Source organism: Equus asinus, chromosome 2 (genome assembly GCF_041296235.1).
Source record: "Equus asinus isolate D_3611 breed Donkey chromosome 2, EquAss-T2T_v2, whole genome shotgun sequence".
In the NCBI taxonomy this organism is placed as follows: Eukaryota; Metazoa; Chordata; class Mammalia; order Perissodactyla; family Equidae; genus Equus; species Equus asinus.
In genome coordinates, this window is record NC_091791.1 from 88,386,529 (window position 1) to 88,403,535 (window position 17,007).

A 17,007-nucleotide genomic window follows, 5' to 3' on the forward strand; every position below is an offset into this window, starting at 1 on the left:
AGGCATGTCCTCTTTTAACTCCCCTTAAGCTGCCCTGTTCGTTCCCCTCCTCACCTGAGCATCCTGAGTCGCCTCCGTGCGCACGAGGTGAACTGAGGATTTTCGTTGCAGCCGGCGGAGGGGGTGCGATTCCAAGACTGAGAAACTGTCTGAACATCGGACCATACAAGAGAACCAAATGAAGACATCCTCCAGGCAGAAGTCTTCTCCAGCTTCATGCGAGCACGTTTCTGGATCCCGCCCCTCTCCCAGCTTTCCTCTCTCGGCCTAGAAACCCTGTTCTCAAGCCATGCGGAAACAGGGTGCCCCTGTCCTGGTACCCAGACCAGAGAGCTGGTGATTTGGGGTGCTTTTGGACTTAACCAGCTAGCAGCCTCAAACTAGACCTTGTGAGGAAAAGGCATTTGTTGGAAGATAACTTTGCCCTACTTTGTTTATAAGTTTCTAATGGAATTTGCTAAACAGCTAGATTAAGCACGTGGCCGGGTCTGGCAGCCTGCACATCCAGAGGCTGAAAGAGGCTGGCCTGGCCCCCTAGGTCCCCGACCTGCTGACAGGAGGGGTTGCCTGCTGTCCCCTCTGTACTTCATCCTGGGTGTCAGGGCAGGGGACCGGGTCACGGGAGCCTCGACCCCCACTGCAGCCTGTCTTCCCTCTTCCATCTGTGTCTGCCCCACCCTGTGCATCTCCCTGGCTACCGCGGGGCTCCAGGAAAGACACGGATTCATGGAGGGGCTGCCAGGGGGAAGGCCCCCACAGGATATAAGAGCTCTGCTCTGTTACCTTCATTGTCTGGAGTCCCTGCTGCCCCTCACACAGCCCAGCTCGCTGCAGTCTAGCCTCCCCGGCACAGCCAGGCCCTCACAGCCCCCAGCCCCTCCACAGGCCAACTTTGCATCCCTGTCCCCTCCTCTCCTGGGCTAGTGAACGTCTCCACAGGCCTCAGGGCTCAGCGGCTTTGACTTCCTTGAAGCCTTGCCTTTTTACGTCCAGTCTCCCAACTGTGGTCCTCCCAGCTCCGTGGAGCTGGAGCACTCTCCACCGAGCACCCCCGACAGCGCTATTCTGTACTGTCAGCAGGATGCTTTGACTGTTGTCCCCTCTGCCCTGAGACCATCCGCTCCCTGGGAGGGGCTGTGTCTGCTTTGTGGGCTCACATGTGGCCCGCACAGCCCCAAGGCTCCTCCCTGGCCTTGCAATGCCCACAGCCTGCAGAGGGCAGAGGGGGTGTGGGGCACCCCCATCCCTGTGCGCCCCAACTGTCCACTGTGCATGACCACAGCTGCCAGGGGCTCAGCAGCGTTTAACGCGGCACACGGTACCTTAACACGTCCGGTTCGATGGCTTGAGAAGCAAGCTTTTCAAAAATCCTGATGAGGCCCGAGTGCAAGGGGCTGCTGCCGGTGGTCAGGGCCTTGTGGCAGGAGGCCATGAGGGTCCTCAGCATCCCCGCCTCGCACAGGACCTGCCGATTCTTCTCTGATTTCACCAGGGACTGGATGTGACTGGCCAGGGAGCACTGGATCTCCTGGGACAGCTAAGAGGCACCACAGCAAGCAGTGAGCCGCTGAGGTCAGATGTTTTGTGGGCAACTTTGATAGACTCCCGACTAGGCCTTGAGCTGGTTGTGGGGCGAGGAGCCTGTGCCCACCACAGTCCATTCTCACTGCACTCATTCTGCCTCGGGTGTTCTCAAATCTGTAGGCCTGAAGGCCGGTCTGTAGGAGGCCACGAGCCGCTGGCATCGGCTGGCCAAGAGGCAGACGTCTTAAAACAGAGACTGCAAACTGGCCGGCGAGAGGCTGCCTCTGTTTCAGAGCCACGTGGCGTTTGATCCACACGATGTTTAAGCAGTTTCTGAACTAACTGCTAATACTTAGATGTCTGGAGATTTTACACCAAAGTCCAGACGTGCAGCCTCTCTCAAAAGATCGAAAGATCTGGTCCTGTGTCTGTCGAGAGGCAGTTGGGGCTGGGCAGGGGCTGGGCCCCTTAGTGGGTCCCACACCGCCCCCCAGCTGGCTCCACTCACTTAACGGTCCTGCGTTTGAGATTGCTCCCCCTGACGGAGAAGGTGACATTCACCGGGGAGTACAAGCCTCCAGGAGTACCCCCCACGCCACTGGCTGTGACGGATGCAGCCGTCTCCATCTTCACGCGTCCAACCACAGAGTGTACAAGCCAGCTGAGGTCAGGCTCCTGTGGGAAGCTGTCTCTGATGCCTCCCCTTCACCCCCAGTGCTGTCTCCCTCCCACCCACTCTCCATCGTCCTCTGTCGATCTCTCCTTGTCCTCAGCACCTTCTGCTACCCGGACAGCCACACTCTTATCTTATTCCTACGAGATTTTAAGCTGGCCCTGGTGGTCTAGTGGTTAAGATTCGGTGCTCTCACCTCTGCAGCCTGGGTTCATTTCCCCGTCAGGGAACCAAGTGCACCATCCGTCTGTCACTTGTCATACTGTGGCTGCTGTATGTGGCTGTGACGCTGAAAGCTGTGCCACTGGTATTTCAAATACCAGCAGGGTCACCCATGGTGGACAGGTTTCAGCGGACCTTCCAGACTAGACAGACTAGGAAGAAAGATCTGGCCATCCACTTCTGAAAACATTGGCCATGAAAACCCTACGAATAGCAACAGAGCATTGTCTGGTGGAGCTCCAGAAGGTGAGACGGTGGCGCAGACCAAGCAGGGTTCTCTCTGCTGTCCACAGGGCCACTAGGACTCAAAATGGACTCAACAGTACTAACAGCAAAAACTAGATTTCAAGTCACTTCATTATCTTTATGTTCTTGAAGCGCATAGAATAGAGTACATAGAGTCGGCTCAGTAAATATTTGAGCCAAATATGTTATTTTTACAATCTTCTTTTCCTCAAAAAATATAAACCCCTGGAATTTCCAGCCCTCCATGGACATATAAATGGTTTGGAGCAAGGGGATGGTGGGGGGTAGAAATTCCTTTACAAAAACTCTTAGGGCTGTCCACATTCTTTCCTGTTGTACACGATATTGTCTGATGTGACAGGGACACTGGTTTGATCTCAGTGGAATTTTCCTGCCGTGGATCTTATGGGGGCCCCAGCCAGACCTCCTTCTCCACGTGAGTGTACCCATCACAGCTTCCCCTTCTCTGGAGGACTGCCCTGCCCTAAATGGGAGCTGCCCTGCCCGGGGGCTCTGTGGCCCCCAACATGTGTTCATACATGCATGCACACACATGCACACACACATATAAATGTGTGTGTGCATACGTATGTACACATGAATACACATATGCACAAATGTATACCTACAAGCATGCACACATGCTCACAGAGGCCTACGCACAAACGTGTGTGCACCCATGCACACATAGATGTGCACATGCATACATATATTGCCATGCACCCTATAATAATGTTTTGGTCAATGACAGATCACACATGTGTCGGTGGTCCCATAAGATTAGTACCATATAGCCTGGTATAGGTTACACCATGTAGGTTTGTGAGAATACACTCTATGATGTTCGCACAATGATGAAATCGCCTAACAATGCGTTTCTCAGAACGTACCCCCTCGTTAAGCAACACACGACTATACACATACATGCATGCAAACATACATACATACATACACCACACACACACATACACACCTGGTTTAGCCAATGAGGTCAAGCCCTTCAGCCTCTGTGGTGCAATTCATGCTTGAGACCCCCACCCAGTGGGTCCAGGCTGAAGCTGGACTTCAGCCAACAGCAGACCCCCACTCAGCTCCTTCCCCTGCACCGTCCCACGTCCCTCACCTCCTTCTCCTGAGCCCCTCCCTCCACAGTCCAACACACCTATGCCCATGTCTTGGGCTCCACTTCCAGGGAACCCGCCTTGAGATGCTAGCATGCTCTTCCTTTTCCGGCCTTTGCCCTAGTTTTGGTTTCAAGAAGAGAGATCTATGACAATGTAGATTATGGCTAGGTTAGCCCACCAGGAGTAACGGTAAAGGCACTTACTGAATAATCTCTTTCTGATGAGGACTGGCTTCTAGTCCCATGGAGTCACAGACCTTCTGTCACCCACCGCCCCCTTGAAAGCTTTCTTGCAGTCCCCCCCGCTTCCCTTTCTTCTTCTTCTCCCTCCAACAAGCACTAACTGCCTCTTCAACGTTGTCAGGGTCTGGGTGAAGTTCTGGGCATCTCAAGATGAGTAAGACACCGTCCCCGCTCAAAGGCATCACAGGCTAAATGTGAGACAGGTGAGGGGACTGTCTCAGCACAGTGGGAGCCAGGCTGCAGCAGAAAATTTACAGCATCTAGGAGGAGAGGGGCTCCCCGTGGCCCCTCATGCGTTTCACAGAGCTCTTAAATTTAGAGCAGAATTCAGGCCCAGCATCGACTTTGGGGACCAAGTTTCACCCTGTGATGAGACTATTTCCTGGGTAGTCAGGATGTCCCGGGCCCTACGCTAAGCATTTTGACACGTGTAGATTACAGAATCCTTGTAATGAGCCCTATGAGGAAGGGACTGTTATTACCCCCATTCTACAGGTGAGAAAACTGAGCCCAGAGAAGTGAATTGTCCAGCCGCGTAGTAAGGGCAGAGCCTGGCTTTGACTCCAGACCCCATGCTCAGAATCACCTCACTCCACCATCCCCTCCCCACACAGGGTGCACTGATTTGGGGGTACCCTGCCCAGAGACTGTCAAGACTATGTGTCACTAAGGGATGGAAATTAATAAGATGACATTCTTCCACAGGCCGCAAACACTGTGTTGTAGCATATAGGTTTCAAGGGTTAAAATATATGGGGAACCATATCTATACTGTTTATCCTCAGTTTTTAGATTTTTTAAAAAACAGCTTGGTCACAAGCTCACCCACCCATCCTCCCTCCTGCCTTCCAGGAGCCCAGCACCTGTAGCTCCTGCCTCAAATGGATGGCATCCAGCGACATTCCCATCTTTACGTTATCTTCAGTGACATTTCTGACTCAACATTTTAGACTATTTTAATTTGAGTTTAAAATTTAAACTCTATTAGGATGGTTTTTCAGGGAGATTGCTCCCAGGCAGGATTCTGTCATTCTGAAATGTTGTCATTTTGCCACTGTCACTGATGTCAGGGAGACATCTCACCACCTGGAGAAGATGGTCCTTGCGATGGACTGAATGTTTGTGTCCCTCCAAATTCAGACGTGGAAACCTCATTTCCAGTGTGACGGGATTTGGAGTGGGGGGGGCCTTTGGGAGAGGCTCCACCCTCATGAATGGGATTAGTGCCCTTGTGAAAGAGACCTCAGAGAGCTCCCCGTCCCCTTGCAGCATGTGAGGACACAGTCAGAAGAGGGCCATCGTGGAGGAAGTGAGCCCTCGCCAGACACCAAACATGCCAACATCATGATCTTGGACTTCCCAGCCTCCAGACCCGTGGCAAATAAATTTCTGTTATTTGTAAGTCACCCAGTCTAGGGCATTCTGTTTTGGCAGCCCAAAGGGACAGAGACGGCGCCCTTCCCTGTCACTGTGGTATTAGCACGGCCAGCATGAGCTGGTGGAGGGACATGGGGAGCCCACTGGGGGCCAGAAACAGAAGACAGAAATGCCAAAACGAATTTGCACTAAACAACGCCATTGCTTACTTCAAAGAGCTCTTGCATGTGGAAATCTACCCCACCTCCTGCACTCCCTTCCCAGATCTTTCTGCTGATGCTCTGTGCCCCTTCCTGAATCTGACAGAGCCTGCGCCTCTGCCCTCCTCCTTCTCCGCCCTTCTCCAGACAGAGACGGAGCTTCCACCCTCTTGCCTGGAACTTTCCCTCTCCCAGAACTTGGATTGTTTAGTATCTGTAGTCTTTTAATTTGGGGTGAGACTTGGGGAGACAGTCGGCATGAAGCAAGATGCAAAAATAACATCACAATGTATTATTAATAAGAATTAGAAAGAAACATCTACAACTTCCAGTTTTTATTACCAGCACTTCACTTATTGCTTTGGGGACTTTTGGCTTTCTTTTTTTCTTGTTGTTTTTGCTTTTTTTCTTTCACCAGAGTAGGAATACTTAATATCTAAATATGCAAAAAAGAAAAAAAAGTTCTCAAAAGGGAGAAATGCTGGTCTTGCCTAACGATGCCACAAGTTTACTCCAAAATTGCTCAATGCCTCATAATGGAGGAGGGAAAAATTGATCGCCCTCATTATCACTGTAGCTCTGTCAATACCAATATTGCCTTGTTTTGAATAAAATGTGCTGTTTTTTTCAATGCTGGTTCCAGTAAAATGGGGTTTTAGTGAAAATATGAGCAGTAGCAGGAAGCCAGTCTGGTTTCTCCCCCTACAAACGGATTGATTTTCCTAACGCGTATTACTTCCAAAGCAGGAGAGGGGGTGGTGGTTCAATTAGGACTCAGTGGTAAGCACGTGGGGTCACCAGGCTGGCCGGCAGGCTGGACCCACAAGGTAAATTATCACAGAGCGATTTGCAGAGTGGCTTCAGGAGTTTTCTGCTTTCCCCACTTAATAGTCAAGATTTCACGTCCATCCTTGTCCAGCTATGGATGTTTATTCTTCTTTCTCTCTCTCTCCTCCACTTTCTCTCCCAGTTCAGATTAATATGGTCCCAGAGCCCAAGGAGGGCTGGGTCCCTGGGGCGGGTGCCTCCAAGGAGGCATGGGTTTGGGGTACATCGGTGCACATGTGTCTTCTGGATGTAACCACATTCTCCTGACATAGATGTGAAAACCATCAGACAACCAGCATCTGCTTCCCCCAGACACTTAGAAAGGACTAGAGGCTTCTACCAACTGCTCAAATTTGTATTAGTCACTTGTTCCAATTTGGCTGAAATGTTCTTTATCTGAAGATTTTGGAAGAGAGATGGAACCATATAGGTGACCTCAGCTCTTTAGGGATGTCACAGATAAATAGGACCCACAGATGCGTTTTATTTGATAAATTACAGTTTTTACCTTTGATTACTTAGAATTAGTTCTCTCTCTATGTGGGCATGAACCTTCTTTTTGACCACAGTCCCCACTAGCCGGATACACTCATTTGTGGTACCCATATGGCCTTGTAGGCACGGGAGTCTGTGATCTTGGTTTAGGCGTAAGAGGGTCCACATCCCACCCAATCAGTAGAAGCCACGTCTAAAGGCAGGTCTTCCTTGACGCACTTGTATAGATTTGCAACGAAGACCAAGAAACAAATCTTCTGCCTCTTCTTCGAATCATGTGCGTACGATGGCCAACACTTCCCGGTAACAGAAGTCCACGATCTTATATTTATGAAATATTTGTCTCTTTCCAACTTTACTTCCCATCCTCCCTTTTGGTTCACCCTGTAGTCCAGCCCTAGTAAGAGTCCCACCTTTGCTGAGCATGCCACGCCCTTTCTGACTGATGCCGGGAGTTGGGAATGTCCTTTCCAAGCCCATCCCTTTGCTGAGCTCCTACTTATTACTCAAGATGCAATTCTCACGTCCTCTCATCTAAGAAACTCTCTGACTTTCCCAACCAGCACTGTGTCCATACTTCAGTCATTATAAATACTACACTATGACAGCTCACTTGCTGGCTCGCTCGCTCTCTCTCTTCTCACCTGCCCCGACCCCACTGCACTGTGAGCTGCTGCCTGAGACCATGATTCTTCACCCTTGTTTCCCTAGCACTTATCTCTGCGCCTCAAATGCCACAGCTGCTGGGAAGTGCAAGAACAAGGGCACAAAGGTGTTCTAGAACATGGGAGGTACACTTAACCCAGAGGGCTGAGAGGGTGGTCAGAAAAGGTAATGTGCCAACTAAGTGTTGAAGGATAATGAAGACAGAGCCAGGCCAGCAGGCAAAAGGGTCTTTCTGGGAGAGGGAACAGCATGTGCAAAGGTCAGGGGGTGACGGGGAGCATCACCTTTCAGGGAAAGGCTGGAGATCACGGGCAGTTGTCAGCCAGGCTCGATCACCCCCTGTATCCAGACCTCTCCCCTCAATGAGCCTGTGACCAGCCCAGAGATGGAGCATGAGAACATCAGCAGGGAAACCAGCTGGTAAACCCCTATCCAGCTTCCTTAGCTCTAGAATGAGAATAATGAAAACACCTACCTCACTGGTATGTTTTCTGCGGGAAGCAACAGAAACAGCATCTACAAAAGCATTTTATCTTACAGGATGCAAGTGTTTTCAGGATATTAACCACTCTTAGATGTAGTCTTCTTTTCTCACCTAATATCGATAAGGGTCCTTCTAATCAAGTGGCCAGTTTACACATCCGCTGTGTGCTGTGCCATCTCAGTACCAGAGCAGGAGCACACCTACCTTGTTCTCAGGCCCAGATGCCAATGATGGGAGCTCACGTCACGGCGCAGTCACACTCTGCAGGCCCGCCTCTAAATGCTCTCCTGTACTCGCCCATTGAAACCTCAGACAAACACCGTGTGCTAGATGTGATCATTACCCCATTTTACAAACAAGAGAACTGAGTCCCAGAGATTACAGAGAACTGAGGTTACACGGTGAGTGCGGGGCAGGAGTTCAAACCAGGAGGCCCACTCCAGAGGCCACTTCATGGCCGCGATCTCTGCCTCTAAGGCCTCTGGGTGCTGGTTCTGGGTTCAGGGCTGCCCCTTACCAGCACGTCCAGCCTCCTGTAGGTCGGGGATGCAGTGGGAGCTGACAGCCCGGAGCTGAGCCAAACTGCACTGTTGATACTATGGTTTGGGTACCAGGGGCCCAGCCCATCCTGTATTAGGCCAACCCTCTCAGAACTTACAGGAAAAGCTAAGTGCTTGTGGCTCTGCCCCACACAGGAGTCACCTGAAGTTAGTAACTGGCACACGGTATTTGCCATGAACCACGCCTGAATGGGTTTGGCGATTTCCGCCATCTTGAGAGGCCAGGTGGATGTCTCAGGTGCATGCAGCCTCACTCACCAATGGCCACATTCCCAAGCCACCGACTCTCGGAGCCGGTCAGCATCACAGGAGTCATCAAGTCCAACTCTGGTCCAGGTGCTGGGTACTCTCCATAGCGAACGTAACACCTCGCTTGGAACACTCACTACCTCCCCAGTTGCCCATCCAGTTTCAGCAAGTGTGACCTTATTTTGAGCCCAGGTCTTTCACTGTTGAACCAGTCCTTGTCTGTCTCCCATTATTCTACCACCAGGCAACCAGCAAGTATTTGCCCAGCTCTCATTCTCCCAGCATCTTTTTCTCTCTGGGCTATACACTCTGAGATCTTGACTATTCCTCTCATGACCAAGGAGGTTTTTCAGTCCCCTTATCATCCTGGTTTCTCTCCTCTGAACAAACACAGGTGTAGAGTGTTAAGGGATTGGTGGGATCATCACCTCCCTTTAGCTGGGCACTATACTTCTATAAATATATCCCAAAGTAGAATTCACCATAGAGGTGACGTCACCCGACTTGGGACTATTACTGACCTTGCATTAAACCCCCTAGGACTCTTTTACACGTGCTCTTCTGGTTTTCCCCACCCAGTGTGTCTGTGTGTGTCTGTGTGTGTACATCAAGACATGAGCACAGGCTTAATTATCTCTGCTGAATTTTGATTCAATGGATTCTGATCCACTTCTCAGGCTGGTAGGGACCTTCCATCCCCATTTTATCATCCAACAGGTAATTCCTCCTTCTGGGTTCAGAATCAAATGCCATGTACGCAGGAAAGAGGACTCAGTCTTTTGATTCATAGTGGATATTAACACACAGTTCAATATCAACTCTCTATTATTAATTTATCAACAGTGTGACGCCAGTTGGAAATATACCTAAAATGTGTTACCTCCCCTTTAATATTTCTGGAATTTGCCATGCCATGACCCAGAGTCCTAGGAATACAGACGGCCAAAGCTAGAGGAGAGAGAAAGGGTCTGATGGAGCCAGTGTCTGATGAGCAACACTGCGTGCCACATACAGGACTCAGAGCTTCACAACTGTCCTCTCCACTTCTCTTCTCACGGGGAAAATATTATCACGAGGACCCTAAGCTTGAAGAGGTTACATCAGTTTCCTAAGGTCACAGAGCTAATGAGTGGCAGAACTGGCAGCCCACCCAGGGCTTCCTCCAAAGCCCGTAATTTTAACTCTGCATCATGCATGCGTTGTAAGGAAGGGAACTTAGTGTCTCATAAGAGTCATCAACTGCTGGTCTCTAAGAGTGATTTATTTGGTAGGAACAGTTTAGCTTTGCTTCTGTTTTATTCCTCTTAGTTAAATATGTGCACTTTAGGTAGGGCAAGTTCCCTTCCCTGTAGCCACAGGCCTCACCACTCCCTATTGTATACACCTGGCTTGATTTATGCATTTCCTTTACTTCTCTGGTCCCAAGACACTGAGTCTGCAACCCTGTGATCTAGGCCAAATCTGTGTAGCTGCAGTCGAGGTGCAGAAATGGGAGTGGCCTACATAAGGCAGAAATAATGATGTTAAAGGGGCTAGGAGCAAGGTCACCTGATAATTGGGCCAGAACTCATCGTATCAACTTTAACTTCCACTTCATCATTCTGTGTCCATTGAGGCTTGATTTCGATCCTCTTATCTCCATGTGACACTATGTCTATTTGCTCTATTTAAGACACAACCCTAAAAAGTCAACTGGATTTTGACCGGGATCTGAGATTTTTTTTCACTCAGGAACAATAGAAATATTCTGAGGATGGGGTTCAGTATGAAAGAGCGTAAGATACACAAAAATTCAACATACTTGAAGTTTCTAATGGATCATAATTTAACAAAGCAACATGCTACTTTACCAATTTCCTCATTGGAGGAAATGGCCCTCTTCTCAAACAGCCTGCCCTTACGTAATGCTATCCAGGGCTTTAATGCTGTCAATATTTTAGTTATTTGAAACCCACATGATTAGGTCAATGTGTTTGAAATATGGGCTAATTCCAGAAAATGACACCCTTTTCCAAATTAAGGCACAATGAGCTGATAGAGAAATGCGGCCCCACATCCGATCTTGCTGTACCATAAGACTGTGCAGGATGTTTCCATGGCAGCAGACCCTGGAACACACCCGACAATGACTCGAGGTGCAGACTGCCTGTAGACAATGGTCTCTCTAATGCCCAGGTCTGACCGTGTCATTGCTTTCCAATAGCCTCCCACAGCCACCACATCCTCATAGGAAGGGCAACTTGGCATAGAGGCTGGAGGTCCTGGAGCCTAGCATCAAGGACATTTGCCAACCAGCATCCATGTTAACTCTGTCACTTAATAGCTAGAAGTTTCCAGTCCTCAACTGCAAAGTGGACCTGTTGATATCCACCTTGCAGGGTCATTGCAAAGATTAAAAGATGAAATGCTTGTAGAGTATTTGGCAAGTAATAGCAGTTGCTACACCATGTGGTAAGGGCTTCTCCTGCTGCAGTATAAGTTCTGCTCGACATGCTAAGTGCTCATGCATCCTCCATTTACTCCTCACAGTAATGCCACGAGGAAGATGATCTTATTATCCCCATACGACAGCAAAGAAAGGACCAAAGAGGTTAGACAATTTCCCACGGCTCTGTGACTGTTAGGTGGCACACGATATTTAACCAAAATCTGCTTCTTCAGAGCCTGAACTTTGCCTTCATATAGTGGATGCTCATTAAACATAGTGGTGGTGATGATGGTGACGACGATGATGACAGTGGAAAGTAACTCTATAAAATCCAATCCTCTTGACATGGTATTCAAGGCCTTTCATCATGTGGCTTCCACTGAGCTTTCCAGCCCCACTTACTGCCTTTCTACCCACGTGGTCTACCCTAGCCCAGCTTCAAAGTCCCCCAATGGGCATCTTCATTTGTGCCTCTCTCTGAGTTGGGAGCTTCTCATCCCTTCTTCCACCTGATCTGGCATGGACACTTCTTTTCTTTAAAGCCCAGCTCCAGTGTCCCCCTTTCTGAGACTTTCTCTCCCCTCTGTCCCAAGGCCTTGGGGACAAACCTTTGTTACAGCCATCAGAATGTCGTCTTACTATCTTCTACACTCCTCCATCAACCTGCCCTCAAACTCAGACTGTGAGCTCCTGTGACATTGGTCTCTGAACCCCCAGCGGCACCTGATAGGGGTTCAGCAATTATTCACAGAAGGAAACACATCACGTTGGCTGCTCCAACACAGGGTGAGTCCCACCTCTGCTAAACCGGATCTGTCTTCCTACCCTCTGAGCTACGGTTGTCATGCGCACAAGCAAACAGCCCCCTGTTAGGAACTGAATAAAGGCCACAGCCCTGGCGGAAGTGGAGGGCTGCTTAGGACCAGAAAGCCCTCCCGGAACTGGTCAGAGGTCTAGCCCACAGCCACGGCCCTACGGCAAGATGCTCATGGCTGCTGAGCACACTGGAAAGGCAAAATGTCTTTCTTCCCCATGAGTTGTTTCTTTGTGGGGCCGACTCAGCTCCAGGAGATCTGAGCTGGACTCCCTGTTGCCTTGTGCTTAGCACAGCAACATGCCCGGTAAAGTTCCCGCAGTCCAATTTTAATACTTGTGCTGACACGAGAGACAAAAACGCCCAGCTGGATCATCTGTTTCCAAGAGCAGTTCACAGCGTTAGCATTTTGGAGGGGGAGAAAACACCTCTCGATTGTGAACAGAACAAATTTAATGTGGTCACAATCAGAAACAAATCCGGGAACCCACAGAGGTAGTTAAGTTGTTGCTTCTAAAGTGACATCCGTACCTTGGAAAGCCAGCAATTTCTCATCCGTAAGGTAAGAAGCGCATCTGAGGAATCTAAGTGGCTAAGAGTGTAGCGAATGCCGGAACCATCAGGTTCCACAAAGGGAGGTGAGAGGGAACGCACGTCCATCTTTTTAGTAACACTGCCATCTACTGAAACTTCCATCTCCTTTTTCTGCACCAAAATCTGCAGTCCTGCGGTCAGTTTCCTTTCAGCATTCTCTTGCATGGTCTCATTTGATTTGCCATCCTATTTGTTGTTATGAGGTTTCCCACCCTTCCGTTGAAAAATTAATTACTGTAATTATCCAATTTTTAATAGCTGCTGGTTTGGCATCTGCAGAAAATATTTGAGAAAATGCACCACTACATTTCATCTGCGTATTTGAGAGACAGTGAGGGACAGTTCAACATTTCCTAAATTACTTAATGTGACCTGAACAGGGAAAAAGTATCCTACCAAAGGGAATTCTCATTTGCATGCTTAGTTTGTCCAGTTACCATCCCAGGATGAGCGAAAGCTCTTCCCCATGCCCTATTGTGACAACTCATGGAGTTTATCTAACACTCAGGATCATCGGAGAGTTCCCGCACACTAGGAGATGCAAGGACAGGCCACCGCCTGCTCTGCATCACTCCATCAGTCATCACTGGGGTGGGGTTTTGCACAAGAAATCCATCAGCAACCATTTGACTGCTAAGACTACTTAAATCGCTGGTGTGGTTTTCTCATTGCAAGTACATTGCATGGTACAAAATACAGCTAAGGAAGCCAGAAATCCTTCCAATGAGGAGATTGCACCTAGAAAAATGTACAATGCTCAGACTCTGTGACCCCCCATTCTGCGAGAGCTGCAAAGACGACAGACGCATTCATCAATCGCGTCTTGACCTTGGGCCTGGGAGTGAGTTCCAGATCTCCTCTCAGCAGCCCCATGGCCCTAGGAAGTTACACAACTTTCCTGAGCCTCAAGCATCTGCAAAATGGGGAGAGTCTCACGGACTTTAATGAGCTGTTGTGACTATTGATGAAATGACATTCCTGGTGTAGAGGTAACCTTCAATGTGTGTTAGTTTCCAACATGCTCCAGACGGGCCCTGTCTTGAATACCAATGTAAAGAAAGTAAGGTTCTAGACTTAAGATAACTAAATGACTAGAAGACATTTGATTTAGGAGTCAAATATTTTTATCCATCAGTTGGGTGCTTAAGGCAGTATGGTGGCTGGTCTTTAAAGATGGCCCCCAACAATTCGTCTCTCTTGTACACATGCACCCCTCACATCAGTAGGGGAGGCATATGTCCCTTCCCATTGAGTCTAAGCTGAACCTGTGACTCACTTTGACCAATCAAATGCTGTGGAAGCAATGCTGGCTTATTCTAGGCCTAAGCACTTGGAAGGCCTGGCAGCTTCTGCTTTAGTGCCTTTGGGACCCCTGAGCTGCTATCTGGCCTATTGGAGAATCCACTTGGGGGGACACAGGTACAGGCCAGATGAAGACAGCTACATGGAAGAGAACCCAGGATCCTACCAATAGATCGAACCAAGGCCCTGGGCATCTGACCCACTTGAGCCCCTTGCCATTTGAGCCAGCTCATGAGGTGCCCTCTCTGTGAGTAAAGAAGCCATCTGGGATGGTCCAGCGAGGCCAGCACCATGTGGAGCAGAGACCAGCTGTGCCTGCTGTGCCTGCCTGGATTCCTGACCCACGGACCTGTGAGGAAGAGTGACACACTTGTTGTTAATTTGGCAGCAGTCTGTTACACGGCAATGGATGACTAAGGGAGCCGTCAAACCCATTTCATCCCGGTCTACTACTCTTCCAGAAATGTGGAAAAACGCAAAGCGCATTCCATTTCACTGTTAGATATATCCTCATTCATTGGATTCTTAATCACTTTATCATCACTTTCCAGCAGAGGAACAGGAACCGGAACAAGGATTCCAGCTCCAAAGGGCCATGTAGACACGGAACCGGGTTAGTTGGTTTTTTCCTGCTGCACAGAATACTGCAGAATGTCCTTGATGAAAACGCTTCCCTTCTGGACACATCACAGCTTTCGCTCCTCCTCTCCACGTCTCTCACTGATCTCAGAGGACTTGCAATGTTTTTACTAGGTCATTGTCATTTTCAAGCTGTGATTAATAACGCCAACTGGTTGTTATGTCTTCCTAAAACATATTGCCTCCTTGCTTTACTCCCAAACAAAGCAAGCTAGACTTGTGTGCCCCCCGCCCCGTTCCTTCTATAGAAGCCACTGCTGTGCAGGGCAAGACCAGGAGGGCTGCCATCACATAGGATCAAATTTAACACCAGGTCCACCAACTGGGAATCTTTAAACGCCATTTAAATTACCTGAGACTCCGTTTCCCCAGTGGTTAAAATGGAGATGATACTACTCCTGATAAACTGCTATGAGGATTAAACAAGCAGGGCTCAGCATCAGGCCTGGTACATAGTAGCTGCTCAAGTCAATTAATTCCCCTTCATCTGCTGCTAGTTCATCTGAAGAGTACATTTTCCAGGTCTTCCTTGACTCTTCCGGTTTCTTCCTCAGAACTTCTAAAGCACTCACTCTTCAAACTGAGAGTCCTTACTCAGAACGTGCCTCGTCCTGTTACTCAACACTTTCACCCACCCAAGTTTGCCTCCCTACAGTGGAGCCATTCATTCCGCCAGGGCAGGAGTCACCCGTGGCTCCTCCCTCTTTCCATTGCCTGTACCCCGTTTACCTCGGGGTCCTGAGATTCTCTCTCTGAGTAGGTCTCCTTTATTTTCACACTTTCTCACAGATACCACCTTCATCGAGCTACCACCATGTGTCACCTAGACTGTGGACATGGCTTCCTAACCACTGTCCCCTTCCTTCTGCACAGCCTCATTCCCAGGCCATCCTCCATGCCACAGCCAGAGATATCTGTGGTACACAAACCTGACAGTGCCACCCTCCACTCTCGCTTGAGTGCATCCCTCATTGCATCCCTCCTCTGCCTGCCCCCTCGCCCACCTCCTGCTCTTCCCCTTGGCTCCCACCCCAGCTGCACAGTGGGCTCCTTCTTGCCTGGTTAATAGCTACTCATCCTTCAGGGCTCTGCTTAAATGTCACCATCTAAGAGATGGCTTCTCTGACCTCCCCTCCCTCATCTAAATTAGATTTAATTAGGTCTGTCCCCCACCTCCATTCTCATTATTCTCTCTCAGAATCCTGTTTTATCCCCTTAATATCGCTTGTCACAATTCGTAATTGTATATTCATTTGTGAGCTTCTTTATTTAGTCTGTCTGCACTGTCACCCCCTCCGAGTCCCCAGTGTAGATGCAGGCTCCATGGACAGCGTCCATCATGTTAGCCCTGCATGTCCTGCTCGGAGCACTGAGCCAGGACCACACCCAGCACCCATGAGATGGATGAATAAATGGGGAGCACTCCCACCAATGCCCAGCACTGTGCTCAGCACCTGGGGCTTGCCTCATGAAGGTTGTTAAATCATTTCAGTTGGTTTTTGTTTGGCTGTTGTTTTTAGAAGGTCACTTCGCCAACAGAAGGGACCCGTTTTGAATGGCCTTGGAAAGGTGGGCAGAACTCGGGCAAGGGTCTCAGACACACCAACCCTTCCTTGCAGGAGGTACTTTGAGATGCTGGCTCTGCTAATGCAGGGTACGGAGGGCAAAGGAAAAAGGAGTCCCCAGCCAGAAGGAGCTTAAATGTCAATCATGTGAAAAAGACAAACACATGCATTCATCAACAGGTACCTGGGGGTGATCTTCATGGTACAAGCAAGGCAACAGCCTCACCATGATGCACAGGACCCCGGGGTGCATGATCACAGCGTCACCTTCATCCGTCCTGCAGAGAGAGAGGAAGCAGGAAATCAGACTTGAGGCTTCTAATCTCTTCTGTTTTTCACAGAACTTTCTGGATCTTTGTAAGACAGGCCATGAAATACATCCTCAGTCTACCACTTGTGCAGCTCAGAATCGTCTACCACTTATTTTCTTTTTGAGCTTGAACTAATTAATCTGAGCCTAATTTTCCCCAAATGTACAATGGAACTAATGATACCATACTTTCCTCATAGAGACATAGACCAATGTTTTTGTGCCTGACACACAATTGGTGCTTAGTGGAAGTTAGTTCCCTGGTCCTCTCCCCTTATCTCCAGATATGTGGGAGATGGACAAGCTCTCATGTTATATTAAATACATACACACAAGGGCTTCTGGATCCCTTCAAAATGGTATAAGCACAATCTAATCTGTCCCACCCATCGAATGTGACTAAGACAGAGCTGGAATGCATGAGCAGCTCTCTGGGACTCTGAAAAGCAAATGGTGGCAGAAATA

General features: G+C 49.1%; 1 protein-coding gene across 8 annotated transcripts in view; it reads right to left on the bottom strand.

Moving 5' to 3' along the window:
- WDFY4 (WDFY family member 4) overlaps positions 1-17,007 on the bottom strand; it is a 301,742-nt gene that overhangs the window by 201,941 nt on the left and 82,794 nt on the right. For all 8 annotated transcript variants that reach the window (XM_070493267.1, XM_070493276.1, XM_070493259.1 and 5 more), the window contains 3 exons: positions 16,417-16,510; positions 1,323-1,537; positions 55-149 (listed from right to left, as the gene is read on the bottom strand). In XM_070493267.1, the coding sequence (XP_070349368.1) occupies positions 55-149; positions 1,323-1,537; positions 16,417-16,510 (404 nt within the window). The remainder of the gene's footprint in view (positions 1-54; positions 150-1,322; positions 1,538-16,416; positions 16,511-17,007) is intronic.